The sequence below is a fragment of the Seriola dumerili genome, unplaced genomic scaffold, assembly GCF_002260705.1.
Source record: "Seriola dumerili isolate Sdu_G_001 unplaced genomic scaffold, Sdu_1.0 BDQW01000110.1, whole genome shotgun sequence".
NCBI classification, from domain to species: Eukaryota; Metazoa; Chordata; class Actinopteri; order Carangiformes; family Carangidae; genus Seriola; species Seriola dumerili.
Window position 1 is genome coordinate 4,531,879 of NW_019174365.1, and position 23,741 is coordinate 4,555,619.

At 41.5% G+C, this 23,741-nt stretch overlaps 1 protein-coding gene across 1 annotated transcript in view; it reads right to left on the reverse strand.

The window, feature by feature from the left end:
* The window catches only part of gabbr2 (gamma-aminobutyric acid type B receptor subunit 2), a 183,498-nt gene that overhangs the window by 43,043 nt on the left and 116,714 nt on the right, over positions 1–23,741 (reverse strand). Inside the window, exons 8-13 of the mRNA XM_022747685.1 lie at positions 23,589–23,649; positions 16,471–16,551; positions 15,439–15,589; positions 14,956–15,088; positions 13,134–13,241; positions 9,596–9,718 (exon numbers count right to left, since the gene is read on the reverse strand). Coding sequence (XP_022603406.1) covers positions 9,596–9,718; positions 13,134–13,241; positions 14,956–15,088; positions 15,439–15,589; positions 16,471–16,551; positions 23,589–23,649 — 657 coding nt within the window. The remainder of the gene's footprint in view (positions 1–9,595; positions 9,719–13,133; positions 13,242–14,955; positions 15,089–15,438; positions 15,590–16,470; positions 16,552–23,588; positions 23,650–23,741) is intronic.

Below are 23,741 nucleotides of genomic sequence, written 5' to 3' on the forward strand. Positions count from 1 at the left end.
TCCTTGTCACATCACATCTTTGTCTCTGTCACTGGGAATATGATTATTCCTAGATAAATCTCTGTGTAATTTAATTCAGACCTCGCTTAATCTATCTGAATCTGAGATCAAATGTAAGAGACTGGGGTGAATTTCATTTCCGTGTAGTTTTTCCAAAGAAATGCAGATGCAGTATTTTTAATTTTCCAAAGAACATCATTTTGAGAATGAAGACCCAACAGGATTAGATGAAATGTAAATAGGACTATCCTTTCCGCCAGCTTTCTCAGAGCAGGCTGATAGTGAAACAGGAGCATCGTGTCCTTCAGATGCCATTCACACAATCAACAGTTTGCTGGGACTGCAGCGGAGAACCTGTGTGAGAGTGCAGGGGGAGGGGGAGGAACAACACTGTAGGCAGGTGTGTATGCATGCATACGTGGATGTATAACTGCTTTGTTCCAAGGATCATTAAAGGGTTTGACATTTTTTTGTATAAAAGCAACTATGTATAATTTAGCATATAATTTAGCATATCCCCTCCATACTGCTGTATACAGATGCTTGCTGGAAATACCAATATTTGCAATGGAGGGATTGGCTGTTGTATACTGCAGCATTATATTGATGAGCTGTGTTGAAAAAACTTGCTTTTTAAACATAATTTGCTCACCAAATGTTGCTACTAAGTTATTGCACTGCTTCCCACTAGCAGAAATACAGGAAAAAGAAACAGGGCCGTAGGAGCTGGCCAAATAATGAGATGAAGCAAAAGAGGGATAGTACAAGATGGGTATTGAATAAGAAGGTGTCTGCAAATGGGAGACAGGCTGGTAACAGTTCTGATGGAGAAACGTCTTGCAGAGGGGTGATAGGAATGAAGTGGATAGATGACGGAGGCGGAGAGCAAGAAAAACAGACAGTTCCAAAGTAAGTAAATAGACGTGTGGAGAAACAGAAAACACTTTAAATAAAAGAGAGTGGATTGAATGTGAGAAAATCTAATAGCTGTGGGAGCAGGAGAGACTGTGTTAGCAGGTCTTAAAGAGAAGTCTGGGAAAAGACACCAACAGAAATGAGAGGAAGAGGAGGGACAGAAAAGATGGGTGAAAGAAAGGTTCGTCTTACATCTAATCTTAAATATAAATAAGACAATACTTATTAAGTTACTGTTTCTCTTCCAATCTTGCTATTAATGAACATGTTTTTGAGCTAAAGGTGAGTGGCACTTAACTGCATAAAGATCCAAGTGTGAAGACACTGTATGATTGTTAAACTCACCTTTTGAGGGGGTCAGATTATGCTACAGATTATACTGCATTAATACCAAAATCTACATATTGTGTGTAGAGTATAGTCAATTGTAATGAAACAATGTAACAATGGAATTAAATATTTGTGAATAGATCCGACAGGAGATGTATGAAAATCATACAAATGGCTTTACCAGCATTGACAGTAAACTAGCCAGGAGCATCATAAATAGTGACTGGAGTCATTACATTATTACATGAAGAACAACTGATAGCAGGTGTCTGCTGTCAACTTGGTCTGATGTAATTATTAATAGAAATTACACCAGATGCAAAAACTGGACTGGAAATCTGTTGCCTTCAGCATCTCTGTTGTCTACAATGACTTTCCCCATCTTTTCAGAAATTGTGTTAATAACAATGTGTTTTCCCCATCCTATGAAAACAGTATGCAAATATTATGTGAACAGATGGTGTTTCACAGCCTATCAGCAAGAGAAATGGCAATGTAATCTAAGCATGGCCACTTTAGATGTGTGTTAATGGTAAAAAAGTTAAAAAAAAAAAAAATGGCTACCTGGTATCTGACCACAGGATTTATGTTAAGGCCAGGTAATGGAGACCTTAACAGTGCCCTTAAGTCTCTGGTCAGATCAGTGCTGCATCTCAGCCCTCATCTATTTGCCTGAGCCCAGCAGTGAGGTCCCTGTCTTGATCTCCATTGCTGATAATGAGGCCTCACATTTAAGCTAATCACCATCATCTCACCATCAACGCATAAAGAGGAATATTTCCACATTTAATACTAGTAGTGAGTCATACGTTGGCTTGCTACTGCAGTGATATGATATTGGGAATAGATGAGTGCATTTGAACACCCCCTCCCTCTCCCCCTTCCTTTTATCTCTCTCTCTCTCTCTCTCTCTCTCTCTCTCTCTCCTTGCCTTACTGTGTACAGGTGGGGGCGGCAGAGGCAGAAAAGCAGAGGGAAATCTCTGTGAGCGCTCCTGAACTTCTACCTGGAAATATGCATGCAGAGGTGTGCATCGTACACACTGTACACCTTTTCTGCTCCAATCAGTCACTGATGTTCTCTCAGCCCAGTGCATCTATAGCATTTCTATATGAACTTTAAACATCTTCTCTGCATGTGTCGCCATACTGAAGTGGGTGCCCTAACCTGCTATTTTTGTCTCATGGATCAACAGTGCTGCTCTGTGCGTTATGGATGTCAGAAACCATGGCCGTTGCCATGGTGATGCCACACTGCAATATTCTTTTGCAGCTTGCCTGCCTGCTGATGCTTACAGCACTTCCAAGCTGGGAAAAACGACAGAGGAGGGAGGGGAAGGAAAAGGAGACAAGAGGGGAGACTAGAGTAGAGGGGTCTGCAGCAGGATCCACCAGAATGCTAATCACCCTTTCTCGACAGTCTGTCCTTCATTATGCAGGAGACAATGCCCAAGACCATGAGAGAGGACGTTAATGCGTACGTAAACACAAAAGCATACATACAAAAACATATCCATGCATGAGTGAGTGTATACATTCCACATGTACATATACAGGCAAACATACACACAAGGTCATTGCATGAACACACAGATGCGCGGAGCAGCAAATACAAAAATGAACAATCCACACACACTTACATGCTTCAACACACATGTGTGCATTAACACTGCAACATGTGTCAGTACTTCAGGACTTAATCTGATGGCAACCAGCAATCCACCCTGCTGCTGAAACATCCACGCCATTAACAAATGCTCAATTATTAACGAGCCACAAAATGGATCTAATTGCTCACTGCAGCCCAACATCTCCATCAGCATTCTCAGGACGTTTCTGGAGCAGCCAGACATATTCCTGCTCTCAGTAAGCTCCCTGGGAAAAAAAAGACACTGATATACACAATATTCCCTGTGCTGTTAGGATTTAGGGGTCGGACCACTATAGAGAATCACGGAAGCCGCAATTACCATGTTGGCAAAGTTGCCTTTAATCTGAAAATTTTTATTGAATGCAGCATAGATGGTTGTGTTTTATGTACGATACACACTGAAGTGCAGATCAGAGGCCGGGCTTGGTTTAAAGAGGTTGGAGACAATGTCAAGGTCACAAGTCATTTCTGGTGAAGGCACATCATCTGCATACTGTAATTAAAACTGCAGGCTTGAAGTGCTGCCATAAAATAAGACTCGGGGTCACTCTCCTCTCATTTTAGAGACTCAAAGCCTTAACTCCCTTCATGATCTCTGGCCCTTCTTTACTTTTATTTTGGAGGGTATTAAATCAGCCATGTTTTATGAAGCATTCCACAAGGATCTATTGTCAGCCTCTTCACAGTTTCATCTTCTTGCTAATGCTAATAAAGGATGCAAAGGGGGATGCCCTAGTTTTGCTAATGGTAGCTCATTAAGCTTAGCTTGCTGGATTCAGAGCAGAAGGTTCACCCCTGGTGATATAGAGGGTTGATTCTGTCCATGTTTCCACTGGGTAAATCTTGGTTATAAAGCACGAGCAAGATCATTTTACCCACAGTCTCAACGAAAGCCAGTTATCCACTTATAATATTAAGATGTCCTTGTATCTGTGACCACACAAAACGGAGATTTAAGTTGCGTGCAGGAGGACCCACTTCAGTTTAATATGTTTTTCTTAAATACACACTTGTACTGATGAATGTCTTCACACTGTATATGCATCTTAACTCAAACATGCAACTAACATTCCTGTGAACAATGTGTAAGTACCATTGTTGGTTCTCGGTGAATAAGGAAACTCTCCTGTGTGATGGCTCAAACAACAAAGAGGTGAACTGGCGAGTGCTGTGACAGTTCAATAACACAATATTGTCATACTGCATCCCCTTGGGTACAGCAGGTAGATGCAGCTCTGTGAACCCAAGGTCAATGTTACTCCCAATCCTCCACAGTGGGGAAGGGAAATGCAAGGGGGAAGGAGGGGGGAGAGAGACAGAGAGAGAGAGGAGGGGGTCGGGTCTCCTAAGTCCTCCACAGTCTGGCCCCTAGCAACCAGGTAGCATCACAGGCCAGATGACCCAGCCAGCCCACACAGCGCTTTGCCCAGCCAGAGTAAAGCCAATTACATTGCAACAGGGAGCACTCCCTCACCAGCACCTTAAACCTGCAATCTTCATTGATCCCAACAGCAAATTCCAGGAGCACAAAAGGCTGTTCCCCCGTCCCAGAGTGAGGGCGTTCTGGTGTCCTCACACTGACAAAGCCCTCCACCTCCTCTGTCATGACCACCTGGGTGACCCTGACAACATCATCATCCACACTGGAACAAATGAATGTAGCCGCAAGGGAGAGACAACACAGAGTTTCTAGGGCTAACATCACCACCCCCACATTGCAGCCATGAACTGACTTCATCTGGGACCTGATCCACAACATAAACAGGGTGATCACCTTAGAGTGTGTGGCGCTAAACAAGGTCAACATCGCCCATCACCCCACTTTGACATATGAACATCTGTATGACCAGCCTACAAGAGCCAAGCCTACAAGAGCCAAGCCTACCAGAGCCAAGCCTACCAGAGCCAAGCCTACCAGAGCCAAGCTCATCAGAGCCCATCTTACCAAAGTTCAGCCAACTGGAGGCTCACCCAGCACAGCCCCGCCCACTTTAAATCAGTGGCAGTGGTTCTAGGCCTCCAGAGCACGTATCTGGAGCAGGACACTATGCAGAACAGCGTGACATGGTTCAAGCCATACCTCCTGGGATGCAGCCTATCTATGCACAGATAGTGGCCAACCACTCAGACATCAGAGAGGTGAAGCAACTGCAACACCTCTGTACTTTCTGTATCGAATCATTATTGAATTGAATTTGAATCTGAACATAATGTTTTACTTGCCATTATATTTGATCTATGTTTGTAAATGATTATTAATGAAATTTCTATCTATTAGTTCATGGAACATTCTGTGTTTTTGCCGTTCGCCTTTTGAACTGAAGAGCACGGACCCAGAATTCATCTCTAGCATGAAAATGACAACACAGGCACCCACTGTCCATCAAAAGATATTACAACCATCCCTCAAACGGGAATACACATGTCACAGTAGTGATTCAGGTGGGGTTATAGTGTTTCACTGTCAGACCACAAGACACACTGTCAGATCACTGCCAGATAAACAAAACAAACTGTACAGGAGACAATAATAGCGCCTGAGCCCTGTAAATAACATAGAATAAACAATATAAACTGACTCCTGATGGTGAAGATTCATCACTTCGCTTGAAATCACAGATCTAATTAATACTGTGTTAAGTTTCAACCAAACCAAATGGCTGTTACAAAAATAGATTATATTGATCATATATCAGCCAGTAAAGCAGGTCTTACTAGGAACAGCTCTGCATGTAAACACAGACTGAAAAAGGAAGAGGGGTTCAAAAAGGACTGCAAAAAAGTCCAACCTAAAACATCATGTTGAATGGAGAGAATACAAACAGATAATTAGACATAAGAAAAACAATATCATGATCAAAAAAAAAAAAAAAAAAGAGAAAGTGAGAAAGAGTTCATTTATCAAAATCAGTTCTGGGAGAGATGGAAAAACTTAAACAACAAAATTGTAAGATTTGAAAAAATCATTTTGAAAAAACTATATGAAAAACTATATGAGCACTTAAGAATCTCAAAGACAGAGAGACACATTTTAGAAAAAAAATGATCATCCATGGATCAACAAGCAAAAATAATAAGGATCCCCCCTTGATTACCTAATTACAACGAAAGAAGACAGCCTAGAAAAATGAAATCTGGCAAAGCATGTGGATGTGATGACATCAGGGTAGAGATGCTGAGACACAGCAGCCCTGAGCTGAGACAGGCTCTGCTTCAGTTGCTCAGTCTGGTTCTTCAGTCAGGGCTGCTATCCTGAGATCTGAAGCCGGGGGCTTTTTCACCAATACACGAGAGTGGAGATAAAAATTAGACCTTAACAACTACCGAGGCATTTGTGTGAGCGGTAATCTGGGGAAGGTTTTTTCAGCATTATCAATGCCCAGATGCTGGCCTTCCTTATGGAACACAATGCCCAGGGTGAAGGGCAAATTGCCTTTTTACCCAATCATCACACCACTGACCACATTTACTCTCTACACACTATAATCATATACACTAAAAAAAACAAGGGTAACATTTTTGTATGTTTTATTGGTTTTAAAAAAGGCTTTTGATTCTGTTTGGCAAGAGGGATTATATTATAAAATCCTCCAAATGAGAGTGAGGGGTAAAGAGAGGGAGAGAGAAAGAGAGAGAGAGAGAGAGAGAGAGAGAGAGAGAGAGAGAGAGAATGATAAATACAACAGACAGAGGGAAGTTGCAGGGGAGGGGAGGGGTGGCCTTGCATGATGTGGGAGCTCACAGGAAACTGGGTAACTAATGGTCCTTCTCCTTTCGCCAATTACTGTTAGTCATTCAGAGCTGGTCTCACTGGGTCCTGAGCCCTATGACCATCCTCCATGGTCCCATCTAACCCCCTCCACCCATTCCACCGAGGTGTAAAAAATAGCACAGTGTTAAAAAAACACAAGGGGCTGTGTTAGCGGGGCTGTGTTTCTACGGGTAGCCGCGAGAAAATTACATATGATCCATTAGGTGCGATTTGATTTCTGCCTTGCGGCAAAAATTGAGGCAGGTTGAACAGTTTTGTCAGATGACCCTGTCTTTTTTTTTTTTTTTTTTTTTTTTTGATTGGATCCTTGTGCATCATGACCTCGACTGTACCACCACGGCAGCCTCATTGAAATGAATGAGGGGGAAGTGTTATCTGATGCAGCGATAACATCGTTCTGAACAGTGTAACTCTCCTCTGTCTCTGCTAGTGCAATATGTTTATTTGTCATATAGTTTATTACCATAAATACTGTGTTTGTCTATACTGTGTTTTCCCCTAGCCCCTCTTTTCTCCTTACCCACTTTCTGGGTATTTGGGTTGCCTTCTGGTTTCTGGTCCCACCTGACAAGCCTGGAGGCCCTAGGCGCAGAGGAGCTCCTGGCTGCCTCTCCCTTAGCTGAGCCTCAAGGGTCCACTGCTGCTGGTGCTGAAAATCTGGCAGGCTGGGCAGGCATGAGGATCCTCTGCCTCAGCCCAGGCATGCAGATCCACGACCCCAGGGGGGGTGCAGACTCCTACACTGAGTGGTTAATATATTCTCAACACTCCCCTGGCCAGGGGCTCAGAGTCTGAGAATACTCCACGAGGACCCAACTGCACACACTGACAACATTCACAAATGAATATGTTAGGCAAGGCTTTGCTATACCCTTTAGGCAGACTTAAATATATAAGTAGCTATTATCAGAAATGAAATATGGCTTTGTCTAGAGCTGTAGATGTTCTAAGTATACCTTCAGAATATGGCAAAAAGGAACATGAGAATGTAAATAATTCTAGCAAGATATTATGCACAGGTTTCTTCCTCAGAGATCTCCCACAGGAATCTTTTCATCAGGGACTAAAACAGATATAAAAAACTCAGAGAGGCCGACCTGCTCCCACTGCTCTTAGATAAGCACTATTTATCACTTCACAAGATTTTCATTTAATCGAAAAAGTCAAAACTGGATGCAAGACAGTGTCAGACACTCTTTCCATCCCCCGCAGGACCTTGGCAACAAGTAAGCCAACATCATCCATTCAATACAATCAAAAGAAGTCTCCATAAAAATCCACCATTAAACCCTGCCTTCACTGCAGTGACCTTCTGACAACCTCTGTTTAGTAGAAGGGTCACTGAGGATCCAACAAATGCCGCCTGTTTCTAAGGGCTTTGGGCTCTTGGGAGGCAGTTAGCAGTCTCGTGGCCTACATACAAAAGTCTATGGGACTTGAAAGACAACTCATTAGGGAAAATCTCCACTTAGCAGTATCCATGGTCTGTGGTCTTCAAAGACAGATGATTTAATCTCAGCTGCAGCGGAATAATTGCTCCTGCTTGTCAGTTGTTAGCACCAACAGTAAAGTAAACATAATTTTTCCTGTTCCATTATTTGTCAGCACATAAAGGGAATAATTTATAGCAATGTAAAATTGATTTTTCAGTCATGCTATTGTTACTTCAATAAACCGAGTGGCATGGACGTATCGTAAACTGGTAAGAAAACAAAACCTACCGGGGGCCTTAACATGACAGCGGAAAACCCGTTATTGTCATTCTCTTTTGAATTTCTCTCGCTTCACTTGCATTCTTCACATCTAACAAAGCACAGCTGCAGTGTACTTCATTACAAAAAACCCAGTGTCACACACACATATACAGTGTCCACCCCATTTGTACAGTATCCCTCACTGCACCAGCTCCATAACTCATCTCACCATTACACTGCATTAGTTGCCCTCAGCTTAATGCGAGCCCATATTTTTGTGTAACAACTTAATAGATTGGGGAACGAATGAGTTCCGCAGCCTCTTATGCTTAACCAGTGGGACACTGAACCCTCTATTTAACAGCATGAGCTGATATTCTCAGAAATAAAACCACTAGAAAAAGAAAAAGACCGGACTCAAAGCTATTTTAATATATGCAGCTCGAAATCTTCCCGACTCAAGTGTCTAACCCACCGTCTTTAAGCAGTCTGGTGGACACACTGGTAGTAAGCTGTACAGAAAGACAGAAAGACATATGTACCAAACAGTGAAGCCATACTGCAAAATATTTGATATTACAAAAATATGGAAAAATAGCAACTGAATCTGCAATTTTAGCCAAAGCGACTAAATCGAGCGAAAAAAATAAATATGCAGTTGTGCCTTGCTACTTCACAGTCTGCATTCCCTTAATACCACTGACAGTTATGTGCTAATAATGTCAACTGAAAACACTCTTCACACACCATCAACCTCTGATGCCAAAGCTACAGTATGTTCATTTTAGCCAATTGGGCACACTGCTAGACTAATCCGGTACCAATCTTAGACAATCTGAGTCTCCTCTAACCAGTCACAGCAAAGCAGAGTTCATTGCTACTCTACACCACACCACCTCTCCAGCAAGGAGAAAGTGATGCCAAGTGCCTCTTTTCCAACAGGCCTTGCCAAAGTCTCACATCCAAGCTGGCAAATGTCCGGCCATGGGATGAGCACAGGAGGCAGCGATGGCTCACATCCTGACCCAAAAATAACAAGCACAACAAAGATGCTCGCGCTACAGCCCAAGGCGGACATTTTGTTTGCCTCAACTCCAAATACACAGGCATTTTTAGCAAGAATCTGTGCCACCCGGATTTTCCCAGCTGAGGCAAATCATGTTCCATCAACATAAACAAAATCCCAATCAAGCGCAAGTTTAGATGAGATGTGAAAAAACAAATACACACTGACCTCCAAGCTGTATTCTTCCACGGTCCTCTTAAGTGGGTCCACAATTTGCCAGCAAATGAGGATGCATAAGTCGATTAGCAGCATCCCGCCAACAATAATCAACAACTTCTGGTCCTTTATGATCTAGAGGGGGAGAAGAAATGAGATGCTTGTATTAGCCCAATAGCCCACACCTGCTAATGTTATGTAATAGTATGTGTGTATGTAGAGCCATTTCAAACAACATTTCTTATTGACCACTGTAATTATGTGAACCAAGTGATTCTCACCCCATCTTAGGACCCAGACCCCCGCTGGTTTCATTCTAACATCTAATCAGAGACTGATTACAATGCATTTAGCTGCAATTAACCACCTACTAGGATAGGAAACCAGCCAAACTGTGAGTCCGAAGACCAAGACCTTGTTCAGAATTCAATACCGACACTCTTTTACACTGTGGTACATGCTGAACATTAATTAGCAGATTGTACTTCATTGCCCCATGACTGAGAACCACTGATGGACATTCAGTTCTGTCGATACTATGCCACCAACAAGCTATGGATTTGTCGCCTTGCGGCCAGAGAATGTGGAAAAGATTCACCAAACAAGAGCCAACACTGTCGACCACTAAAGCTCTTCTTTTGTACCATGAACTTTAGATGGGATGAAAGCCATGACCTGTTTGTGATCTTTATTTATAATAGCGTTTGACTGTCTGGAACCGCAGATCAAAGGAAAGGTCAGGGTACACAAGCAGGGCTGTGTTTGGAGAGTATCACATAGCCCAGATGCAGCACACTGGCTTCGCACTCTGCATCCGCCGGTGGGCTCAGGATGAGATGCATGAGGGGTTTGTTTTTTTGATCTGCTGTCGTTTGATGGTGGTTGGCATTGAACAAATATTGGCAAGGCAGGGCGAGGCACATTACTTGTAGAAAATGCTGCTATGCTTTAGGGCAGGCCAGCGAAGAGAAGCAAAACAGGTCAAATATCAAATGGCTGCTTAAAAGCCAATGAAAAAAATGATGATGATATTTGAAGTACTTGCATATTGAATGAAATGCAAAAAATCTGGCAGATGAAATTTATAATCTAGGATTCCAACAAGGACATAGTTGTAACAAGATGTGTGATATTTTGGGGGAAAATTACAAAACAAAAAAGAAAAAGATCTACACCACCATCTGCTCAACTGTGATATGTTACTCTGCCAAAAGAGTCTGTGAGACAAACTATATAATGACTCCAAATTACCTGAAGTGTTATTTATTTATCATTTCCTTTTCCCCAGTAATATTGGCACTCTGACATATCAGTTGGGTTCTAAAGTCTTCATTTATACTGATGAATTTGATTGAGGAAAAAGAAAGACCAAATGATTTTATAATTATTGGATGTGCACGTGGATCTGAAATGACTAAGAATAGAAACAGAGAAATAAATATGTTTCTTTGTTCTCCATGAAACTCCATCTGCTGACCATGAGATGTGGTTCCAAGCTCCGAAATGTAGTAAGGAGAGTTATGATTTTTTTTTGCCAAACTACTGCTTTCAAGACAAGAACGAACTTTCACGCTCAACCATATACGTATCATCTTGTAATATGTATATAGTGATATTTATAAAGTTGCGTGTCAACCAATAAGTGTGAATACAATAATTATATGTGTATATATGTAAGTGTGTGTGTGTGTGTGTGTGTGTGCACTTGTATGTGTGTACGCATTATCAAGACAGGCAGACTGGCAAGTAGCTGCCGCAGGGGCCTGTGGGTGAGGGGTTGTGTAAGGGGTGATTTTTGTTTTTTTGTAACTGTGCATGTTTATCTGTGTCTGTGGTTTTTGTTTGTGTGTATTTGGAGAAGGAGGACATTGATTGACAGCCCCCAGCCCCACCCCACCCCACCCCTACCCCCAATCCCCCCACTCCACGCTGTCTCTGGCACTGAGCTCTTTAAGAAGTGAAGGAGTGCCAGCCACAGCCCGCTGAGTGGAACCCTTATCGAACACACCCCTGATTTACAATCAGTGTTTTCCCAGTGTACGAGGGAAAAGAATGAGGGAAGGTTGGGGGAAGGAGTGAGGGATGCACTCCCAGCCCTACTGTTTGAAGAAAATATGGCTAACGCTTGGGCTTGTCCCTCCCCTGACAGCGGCTGGCAGAGATTTCATGGAACCAACAGCAACTATCACTCTACTGAAGCCAAAGCACCTGCACTCAATCAGTGTGGAGGAAGTGTGTGTGTGTGTGTGTGTGTGTGTGTGTGTGCGTGCATGCGCCCTGCACACAGACCCAGGCCCTGAACCAACAGAGAATACATCTTGAGGTTTAAGGGTTGAAGTATGTAGTAGGAGCAAATACTGAGAAACATCTGTTTTGTCTGTGTTAGCAAGGGAAAGAAGGTGACGAGGGTGAACCGAGCAGAGATAATTGACTGTGAAGGTTCAGGGCAAAGTTACTGTGCTCAGAGAGGTAAAACTGTTTTGTTTTCCTCAAATGATCAATAAAATGCCAATGAATTTAAAAAAATATGAAAGGCCAGGTCAAGTGTCATTAATTTGGAAACAAATGAAAAAAACATGGGGGTGGTGATCTTGCAGTGACCTGACCACAAAATTACAGTAGAAATAGCAAAGGTGGAGCTCAGTCATAGCTCCTTGTCGTTTAACCTGTAATCTGGATTCTCTTTATCTTCATCTATCCTTTGCCCTTCTTTTCCCAGATTTCCCATTTTCTTCTTACAATGTCCAACCCACTTTCGTAGCCATTTGTGCCACATTATTTGTCTTGTCCCTTTCCCTGCCCTGCTTTGTCTTCCTCCGTCTGTCTCTCCACCCTCCCTTCTGCCACTATATCCCTGCATCCCTTCAACCTCTCAGACTCTTTGATCCATCCCTCCTTCCTCTCTCTCTCTTTCTCTCTCTCTCTCTCTGGACGGCCACCCACAAACTTCCTCCAATATGCAAGAGGGTGAGAGGGAGAGAGACAAAGAGAGGGAGAGCAAGATCTATAAATACAAAAAGGCCAAGCACAGTTACAACATTGAGTGAACTCGGCACCACTTTATATAACTAGGCCAGTGAAGCAGATTGTGTCAGATGTTTAAAAAAACCATTTGTATTTCTGAATCTTTTTTTTTTTTTTACAAGAGAAGATTCTAAAAGCAGGTGCCAGGGGCTGCCAGTCTTTCAGAGTGTTTGTTTAAAAGCGTGAGTCTGAATACACACACCCACACACCAGTGTTGGGCTTTCAAAAGACATTGAAGACATGAAGCGTCCTGGATAAGACCATCAGGTCTACATGTTTCAATGGAGTTGCCTGTGGTTATATGAACTGGTAGTTATCCTATCTAACAGACAGCCCAAGCTGTGACGAAATGCGAAAGCTTCGAATCCAGATTTAAGCAGGAAGTATCATATGTACATGTACCTATAAAAATAAATGTTAAAAATAAACAAATAATGAAGTACATTTGTCAAGGAGGCATACAAAGTACCGGTCTTTGTAACACGTGTGTCATAATATGAAGAATTAGAAAACATTTTTCTATACCTTCTTCTTCATCTTCACATTTTTGAAGATGGCGTGCACCCTCCAGGTCTTGGCAAACATGGCTCCGAAAGCTGTGGTGTATCCAACAATGAGAATCCATGTCCGTACCTATCAGAACAACAGGAAAACACATAATAGTGTCACGGCTTAAACTGGTGATCAAGACTTAAAACAACATCTGCTCTGACAGGTATTTGCATTTTTCTTGAGAAGTTCATTCAAAATAGCATTGTGACGCATTCTAAAAATAAGACCCTGTCAGATTTATTTTTTGTCTCCATGTGTTGAGCTCTGGGAGAACGTCCTGGACCATGGAAGCTGTCACACTCCTGAGAGCATTTCATCTTAATGAGAAACAGAATGTAGACCTCTTACTGCTCCGGCACAAAGGACACCGCTGAAGTGTTTTAAAAGCTTAGAATTTGAATATAGCTGACAAAATCCTAATATAGCTACAGAGTCTGTATGTGCATATGCTTGTGTGCTTCTGTATACTTTGCGTTTGACTGCTGCATTTGATAAACATGATTGTTTTTCATCTGCACCGCACATCCTGTATACCCTCCACACATTTACACCTGGCCCTCGTCTCGTGACACTCTCCACCATTTCTAGAAAAGCAATAAACCCAGGCAGGGACAGAACACTGGGTAAAAGAAGACAGCAAAAAAAAAAAAAAAAAAACAATTACAGCATCTATTCTCAAGGAGACCAGCACGTATTGATTGATGGTGAATGGATCAACCCTCTGCGCTTCTTTGCTGTAGAACCTTGTCTGAAGTGACAAGCTCTGTTTTGGCTCTGCGGCAGAGCTTCAGCCAGGTGGTGGCAGCGCGAGACGTGCCCTGCCTAATATTACTTTGCTGTGTGTGTGTGTGTGTGTGTGTGTGTGTCTGGGAGGGTGGTATCTCAGTGGAAACCAGTTATCACTGTAATCAAAACTCTTTAATTAATCCAGCATGTACATAGTCACACAGTAATGCTACCTGGGGGGAGACACTTAATGTGCTCCATGCTAGCTAGAGACCTGGAGAGAGAGATTCAATCAGTTTTCGCTTAGAGTTTGTCACACAGTTCACGTGATTAGTGTTTCAGCAGCATTCTCCATATTTTAGCTCATTTTACATATATGTGAAGTGAATTTCATATACTGTATGTGCAGCACTGAATAAACTCAATACACCATCATCTAAAAAATACAATATACTTCACTGTATAAAGTATTATCCAGAAAAATTTGTCAGTGCACTAAGTGAATTCAATGATTGAAGTTAATCTGGGTAAATAAGTTATTTATAAGTAAATTATTTAAGGATCTGGAGGACATTTAAGTGAGTGATGTACTCAACTGTCAGCAGTTCACACTCCAAATAACTGAATCAAAGCTTAAACAATTAGCTGATTGATCAGTTGATCAAGAGAAAATGAATTGGCAACTATTTTGATTAAGATGATTATGTATAAGATGTTTATCAAGTTAATGCTGTCCATTCTCTAGTTCCTGCATCTCAGTTAGGATTTTCTGTAATTCTTTATCTTATATGATAGTCATCTAAATATCTTCGGGCTCGGGTTGAAGAAATCATGCAGTTTTTTCTTTAGCCTTTGGGAAAATGTAAGTGCAAGAAATTTACATTTAGTTTAATCAAGAAAATTGATTTGAAACTGATTCATTACTAATGAAAATAATGGTTAGTTGTAGCCACAACTACTCTGTGAGCTAATAAGCAAAATTCAATCGTGCCTGTTGGAACTGAATATGACGAGCATCCAACCCGAACTTCATTTTTATGTATTAGTGAAAGTTGTTGCAGAAACTCACAGTGCAGAGGGTCTCAAACTCTTTGTCAGAGACAAAACCTCCATCCAGACCAAACAGGAAGATAGAGGCATAGGAGAGCATGCCTCCGAGGATGATCAGGTTGTTCATGTATGGACTGGACATCTTGATTAGTCTGGAGGAGAACACATTAAAATAGATAGAAAAGAATAGAATCCATCAGTCTAGAAATACAAGTAATGTAGCCTATGATATTCTAGTTTAGAGAGAGAAAAGTGAAATAATAATGTACCTCCAAGATGGTTAAAGGTTAATCATCATTCTCATGCTTCATTATTCTTTCAATTCAATGCTGCGCAATCTTCCTCCTGTCCTTCAATCATTCCTCTCTTTCTTCTCCCTTAATACCAACCCCTACATTTGCTTTCCTGCCGCGCCGTACGTGTATCTGTTTCACCTTCGAAAGCTATCCTTCACCTAACCCCTTCCTCTCAAAGCTGTGCGTCACCAATGCTGGTTGCTGACCTGTGGTTACGATTCTTGATGTTGAAGAACAGGAAAGCCCCAGCCATGAGCATGCCCAGTATGGTGATGGTGGACAGGATGCTGTACAGGGGCACGTTGATGTGGCGGCGCTGCAGACGCACAAATGTACGATCCTTGGGAGGTTCCACGCCTAAGAAGGAGAGGAAGTGTGACAAAAAAAACAAACAAACAAACATTGATTTTAGACAATCTCTCAACATGAGTGAGCCTCAAACATAATGTAAGACTGAATGTTGTTTTCATGGCATATTGTCCAGTGGTTTTCAAGACATTTTCACTTTCTCCAGTGAGGTTTCTCTCTTCACTTTGATGACTTAAGAACTGTCTGACCAAATCTTTTTCCTTTTCAGCTACAAAACAGTGACACTGCTGCAGACATCCAGTTATTTGAGAACCATTTCCAAGTCCCCAGTTTCCCCTGCATGTATCTCAAAGCACCACAGTCAAGTTATTGTGGTTGGACCCTGCACTTTCTTATCTTTTGCTCTATTTTTCTCCTGTCAGTGTGCCAATCGATCGCAATGGCATCATCTTACACATCTCCACTTACTGTGGTCAGGGATGTGGAAACAAGCATTTTAGATGGTACTGTCCTAGAGTTTCTGTATGTGGGGCAAGGGTGGTGAAGGGGAGAATAGCCAGGGGGATTGAACAAATTACAAAGTATGTCAACACAAGCAAACACAGGAGGGGTGAAAAATGTACTGGTAAATTATTTAGCTGAGAGAGGACAGTTTATAGTGGTAAAGGAGAGTGGCGAGTCCCTACACTGAGTGGTGTTGGTGCGTGAGTATGTATGTGTGCTGGAGGGAGGGTTTGGGTTCAAGTGAGCAAATGAACGAGCGAAGAGAGTGATGGGCCTGTAACATATATAAAAACACACATTAGATGCATCAGGACGCCTTCTTCTTCTTCTTCTTCTTCTTCAGTGAACTTTACATATCTCAGTCAACACTCACACCGTCACACATAGATGCAGGCACATACACTCATATCCAGCTTTCTTCATACCTTGGAACCTTATGGAGTTGTTGATGAGGTCCAGCACATCAGCAATTGCGTTGTACTCTCCCACCTTCACTTCCTGGCCCTCTGTTAAAACACACACACACACACACACACACACACACACACACACACACACACACACACACACACACACACATATAAGTACGTAGATATTACAACAAATACATGTCAAAACCAGCAACTGGATGCCAACCCCTTTTTCCTCCAGTACACTTTCAAAGCAATTAAAGCTGCTGCGTAAAATAGTTTTAAATGGGACAAATGGGCTGCAGCAATGTTCGCAGCTCTGCGACACAAAGCGGCGCACTGTGCCAAATGCCAAGTCAGCACACTAACATGCTCACAATGACTCTACTTCTGTTTTTTTTTTTTTTTTTCATTTTAAAACAAACAGACACAAAAAAATTTAATTTAGCAGCCCAATAAGCACAAATGATACAACAGTGAACATCTCAGCAAAACTAAAAGAAGCAGATCCCACCAACATTCACCTTCCCACCCACTAGACGGGACTAGATTAGAAGTTAAGGAATCACCAAAGTTATTACAATGTGAGTGATCACAACACTGATTGAACATGAATGTCTGTATTAAATTTCATGGTAATCCATCCGGTGGTTGAAACGCGAGAGGAAAAGTCTGGGGACCTTGGGTATATTTTGCCTGAGAACCATGAATGTCGGTATAAAATTTTGTGGCAATCCATCGAGTGGATGATGACATACTTCAGTCTGGATCAAAGCAGTGGACCAGCCAACCGACAGACCAACATTGCATCATTCGAGTCACAGTTTTGGAGTTTTCTGGCTTGTTTTTCTGGCAAGGTTTGTGAAGTATTTCAGGTAGTGAAATTAATTCAGCAATGAGGTGCTAAAATAATGGATCACAGATACAAAGCAGCTTGCTAGGTTTATAAAATATAGCTCCAGTGATCCGTATTTGGAGAAAATGCAACAGATGCTACTTTGACTGAACAAGTAAATCTAATTCAAACAGTAATTGGACACAGTGAAGAATGGCCCGGTTTTAAGCTGTAAAGTCTGGCACAGAGGTACAACCTCATAGAGAGCTTTAAATCACAGGGAGATCTTCCAAAACCCATTAGTAATATAACAAAATATCCATAGCATAGAATTTTAAGGCACTCAATAAGATTATTTTTTATGATTCTCCATTGGTAGATTTCAGAGGCAGCTTAATACGGTCAGGAAATGATCTTCCTGTTTTATACAGTCTCAATTATCAGTTTATTTTACCTCAAGGAAACCTAAAGGGCAATGAGGAGCAGATATCACAGAAACCAGCTCACAGACAGACACATAAAAAAGCTCAGATGTAGTAAGGGCAGACTTCAGATGCACAATATGAGAAGAATCTTCAACTGATGTAGAGGAGACAATAAATAGATCTAATCCTTCTTTGGTATTTAAAATGCATTATACATTGACTTAAGCATATTTTAGATGCAGTCAAGGGACTGTAAACTGCTGTACACCCCAGCCTGTAAATACCACAGTCTCTCTGGAGCTCTGCTCAAACATAGCTATTTCAGGATTTTTCTTTTAGGAACAAGGATGAGTCCCTCAGGTGTAATATTGGAGGAAGCATGACCTTGTCAAACAAACCTGGGCCTTCACTCTTCTTCACTCATAAAGATTACTCACTTAGAGTGTACACCAGGGAGGAGAGAAGCTGTGGATGGGAGGAGAGGACAGATTATTCTGATTCTTTTTTTGTAAGCACTACAAACAACCTGCAATTTCTTCTGGTGTACGTGCACAAATCTCTCTCTGTTATCACTCTTATAGGTCCATTGAACTCCTCCGTAGCATTGTCCTTGACGAGGAAAATGACAGATAACATCAGCTTATGCAGCATCACAGGGCACCGTGTTCTGCTCTGCTCTGCTCTGCTCTCCTCTCCTCTCCTCTCCTCTCCTCTCCTCTCCTCTCCTCTCCTCTCAGTGAATCACCTCATTTGATCTCCAGCTCTGGCAACTATATGTGACCATTTCAGCATGGTAAATTTTATGTGCATACACGATTGGTATTTCTCAAACTTTTCAGCGTAAACGATCAATGGCTGTGTTTCCCTTGACCACATCCTTTGTTAGGATCTTAACAGCAGAAGGAGTTGTATATCAGCACTCTTACTTTGAGATGCTAAAATACTATCCCAGCACTCTATCCCCACAGGGAATACTGAATATTGATGGCCACAGCAGGCTGGTAAAACTCAATGCGTCATTCAGCCGTGTGCAATCACATCTCATGCCTTTTTATTTCATTTGTCACTTTAAATAACTGTAAATAAAGGTCTGATTTTCTTAATTTGTCAACTTCTAACTGATATTCCTGATATGATATACAAAATGAAAAAAAAAAGCTTAAAAAAAAGAAAGTCTTATCTCAATCTGCTTCTTATTATGGGCGACGGGGTCCTACGTCAGCTGTCCAAAATTGGAACACTTTTAATTCATGAGAGATTTCTGCATCTTTGTTTTTGTCCTTGATTTACTCACTGATTTGAAGTGTGCAGGAGCTCAGTTGAAAAACAGCGATGTCATGTAGTTCAGTGCGCCAACCAGGGCTAAGCAACATTTGAATCAAAATTTGAGGAATTTGAGGATAGCTGTTTCATTCTAACTGTAACACTGATTGTTGCTCATTTATACTTCTCTCTACTCTATTCTAATACTCTGGATTATAAGCCATGTTTTCAGGGGCTTTAAACATAAAGATGCCCCGTGTAATTTTCTTCTAAACAAACAAAAGTTATGTTTCCATTAATTTTATTTTACTCACCAAAACACAATTTGTATCGTTGAGATCTTGCATATGATTTAAATGCATTTCGACTGTTTACATCAGTGTTTAACTGTCTTCTTCTTCACTGATACATTTCTTTGCATCTTTCACCACCTGCAGATCAGTGGAATAGTGTGAAACCATTGGCAGGAAAGTATCACCCATTGCGACCCAAAACAAAACACCTGTAAACACATTGCTCTGTAACACCATAGCGGTCAGAAACTCCACTGCTACAAAGGTGAGTTATATTCACCTTGTCCTGTCAGTTTGGTTACCCCTGCAGTACAGGCTGTATCTGACATGCTCCTGTTGTGATTATTGTTCCTCTATCTCAGTGCACTTAATATGTGTTTACTGTAATTCTCAAAACTGTTCATTTTTTTTTCCACTATTGCACCTGCAACTCAAGCACAGATGACTTGGCCTCATGCTGGTTTTAAGTGGTGAAAAAAAGCGGTGATTGCTGGACCTCATTGCAGCGTATCTCATTATTTCATTATTTCATTATTTAATAATACTGATTATGATTGTAAATGTGTTTGTGATTAAGTTAATTTAGAGTTATTTTTCACATTAGTTCACATTAGTTTGTCTTTTGAGTGTGTTTACATGCACACTAGCATCCTGGATATGTTTTGTGCATGTAAACAGCTTAGCCTGGTGACAGAAACCTGGATGAGACCTTATTCCGGTTTTGAGAAGAACTGGATATACTACGCTGAATACTCACGACAGAAACCACGACAGTGTGGGGTGTAAACACTTTATCACGTTTCTGAACCATCTCATAATAGGTGGTGAGAAATCAAGACATGCCTGCAGGCACACCATCATAAATCTGGATATTGTTATGATCATGTACACAAGGATTTGAATAATGCCATAATCAAAAACAGTATTGGGCTCAAAACCAGGATACTAATGCATATGTAAACACACTCTTTGATCAAGTCTCATGTCAGATCTATGAAATTCTAACATGGCAAAAAAAAAATCGCTGCTTCATTTAAAAACATTGGTGGTACAGTTCAATGATACTCTCGTGAGCAAGTTAAGTTGAAAGGACTGGGAGGAAATTATTGCCTAGAATTAAACTGACAGCGACGAGGCTGTTGCTAGAAGAAATTCCTGCAGAAGACAGTAGAAAAGCAGGAAAGTAATTCTTGCTCGAGGAGTGTTGTAGATAAATCCTATCATATATCTCTAGAGACCTAAAACATCTTAACCTTTCACCCACACACACGTCACATGTTCACCTTACTGATATATACACCAATAAGTCACAACATAAAAACAAGTTACTGGTTTTTATGTTGTGGCTGATCGGTTTATATATATATTATTGAACCTCTCTCCTCCTTACAGAATTACAAGGGCCATGCTTCCTTATCTACTATGCCTGGTAGTGCATTGATTTAAAATCTGCACTCAGAGGGACTGCAACTGTGATCAAGACCTCTGGTAGCGAGCTATCTCTTATCCCCATGAGAGACAGTGGGAATGAGAGCCACCGAGGCCCCTGACTAAGAACGTCTGACAGTGTGAAATGGAGGATCAGAGGCTGAGGACAGATGATAGGGTCATGTTGAGGATCACTGCCTTTTGAAATATTCAAGCTGGGGCTGTCCCTCCTCTCCTTTCCACCCAGCTCAGACTGTTGGTATGTCAAAAGGGTGACAAATTCACAATCCCTGACAAGTGAGGAAGAAGTGATAGAGTGAAGGCTAAGGAGGGTTGCAGGAGATATAATATGGCTGGAGGAAGATAGTGAGAGATAGCTGTAACATACACTGTAGGGGAGGATTTGGTGGAGGAAAGTGAGTGTGGCAGACACACAGTAGGCAACAAGCTCTGGGAGAAGAGAGAGAGAGACATTTGGAAAAAAGAAAGACAGACAGAGAAAAACCAAAAAAGATTGTTACTAATTAATAGAGATATGTGGCTATGATTCATGCTAAGGCATTTGTGTAATTTTTCTCAAAATCTCTATAAATCAAGCCCTAACTGCTTTTCAGTTACAGTAATATTTCCTTTCATTGCTCATCCAAAGTTGCCAGACCTTAATTTAGACTAGTTGCCCCATCTCCTGCCAGCCAAACAGGTCAGCCCCTCCCTGAGGAAACTCTCTGTCCCTCTAGCACGCACACATAGACATACTGGACTCACATATAAGCACTTCCTTCCACTCTTTTCTATGTCACCACCATCCAAACTTTTTTTTTTTTTTTTATGTTGTGACAGCACTCTGTCCTTGTTCACGTTCCTCCTGCTGCTTGGTTACATTCTTGCATGTGACCTACACTACAGGTGGAGATGATGGGTCACCTGACCCGATGTCATGCCCCTCTGTGTCGATTGTACCCAAAAATATTTTAGATGGCTCTGCAATCTGTCTCTCTGTAGCTGTGTCCCAGAGCTTTTCATCCTGTAGTGCGTTCACAGTTTAAAAATGTCAAAATTAAGTGGCATAAAATCAGTGCATGTACTAAAAATTATTGATCCCACAACGGCACAGGGAAGGTGAGGAGCTATTTGCAGCTGCAAAACAATAATATAAATTGTGGACTGTAGTGCTTGAAGGATGACTAAAAAAAAAAGTTAATAAGTAAGTTGATAAGTCTTTGGAAAATCATTTTGCTTTTTCTTGACGTCATTCCATTCGCACTTTAATAAACGACTGTGATTTCCTATTATTCTCTGTTAGTGCAGAACATTGATCTTCTCTATTGCTGCAAAAATATTCTCTGATAAATGGTATAAAGTTCATACTGTATACAATTATGTATGGAATTGGGACACAGCATTTGTCTCAATTACCACTTTCTAGCCTGATTATTAGTTTGTTCTGCTCTCACCTCTCCTCTTTTCACTATGCAATGACAATCAACACTGCAAACTCTACGCTTACTGTCATACTACACAACTACTGACTGTGCTAATTCTGAGTTTCTGAGTTAAACATAAAGTCACAGTTACATTGCTACAAATTATGTGTGGTCTCTTTTTGTCAAACCCACGGAGTCTGGGCTGTAACATTATTTTCATTATATTGTTATTGAAAGCCCACACATGCCTGGTCAGTTATGAGCAGAGTTAGACACAGCAGCATGTGAATGAGCACGTATATAGTGTCCTCTATCTCTCTTACGCTCCCAGACGGAAAACACACACACACACACACGCACACACACAAACACACACGCACGCATGCACACACACGCTCACACACATTCACACAGAGCATGATGTAAGCAGCCAGAGGGATTGAGCCCCTCTGCAGTGGGGAAGATAAGATGGTGAGGCAGACAGGGCAGAACAGCACCATGCAGTGTGCTACATACAGTCTGGGGAGCCTCGGAGCTGGGAATCCCCTGCATCGAGATGCTGTCTCTGGGTTATTCTGCCACTCAGCAGGCCCCGCTGGCTCAAAAACAACCTCAGGATGACGCTATGATGATAGAGTACTGAGGCATGTGTTTACATGCAAACCTTCACCAACTATACATGGATCTTATCGCCACAGAGGAGATCAAACACCGTAATGTACCATAGATCTTGTAATTTAGAGTTTTGGATCTACCTAACTTGCGCTCATACAGACACGGACTGAACATCCGGCCCAATACAGACGGGCGTATGTGTCTACCCGCAAGTAAAAACACCAAGAAAAAAAAAAAAAACAGACAAATAGTCTAAAAGATTTGTGTTTATGTTTTCTGACAAACAACCCTTGGAGCCAAACGAATCCTCTCTAACTAATGAGTTAAATGCGTGTACAAAGCATTTGACTTTGAAAGTGTGAAATCTTTCGGCATCCCTTTCCTGTGAATATGACTCTGCTAAAAGCTTCTCTTAAGCCCTCTTGGATCCATTATAGGTACCAGTATATCAACCGTGGCAGCCTTCTGACTCGAGAAAAATTGCGAAGTGGCTTTCCAAAAGGCTGCGGTAATCCTGCGAAATTTCTGAAACAACTGTTGGTTTTATTGAACAGATACGCGAGTGGTTGGAATTCAAAAAATGATGGCAATAACTCTAACTCAAGGTCGGTAGAGTAAGAAGAGGAACAAGTGTAGATGGCTGGAGATGGGTGTGACAGGCTGAGTCAAGCGAAAGCAACAGATACATCGATATGGCTAAGTCAAGTTCTTGTTGCTTCGAAACAATGTTTTTCATTCATAATAATAGGTAGAGGATAAGGAGGGGGAGGATAAGGTTTGTAAACAATGAAAAATGAAACCTGAAACTGGTTGATTTAAGGAGTACAGTAGCAGTAATGTCCCAACGTACCTTGAAACTGGTTGAATTTTATTGTGCCCATCCTCTCTCCATTCCGAAACATGACTTGACCCTGAACAGAAGGAAACATAAAAACAGAATATCTGTCTTTAATATAACACCGGGAACACACATTACAAAACATCCCATTCTTCTGAGGAAGAC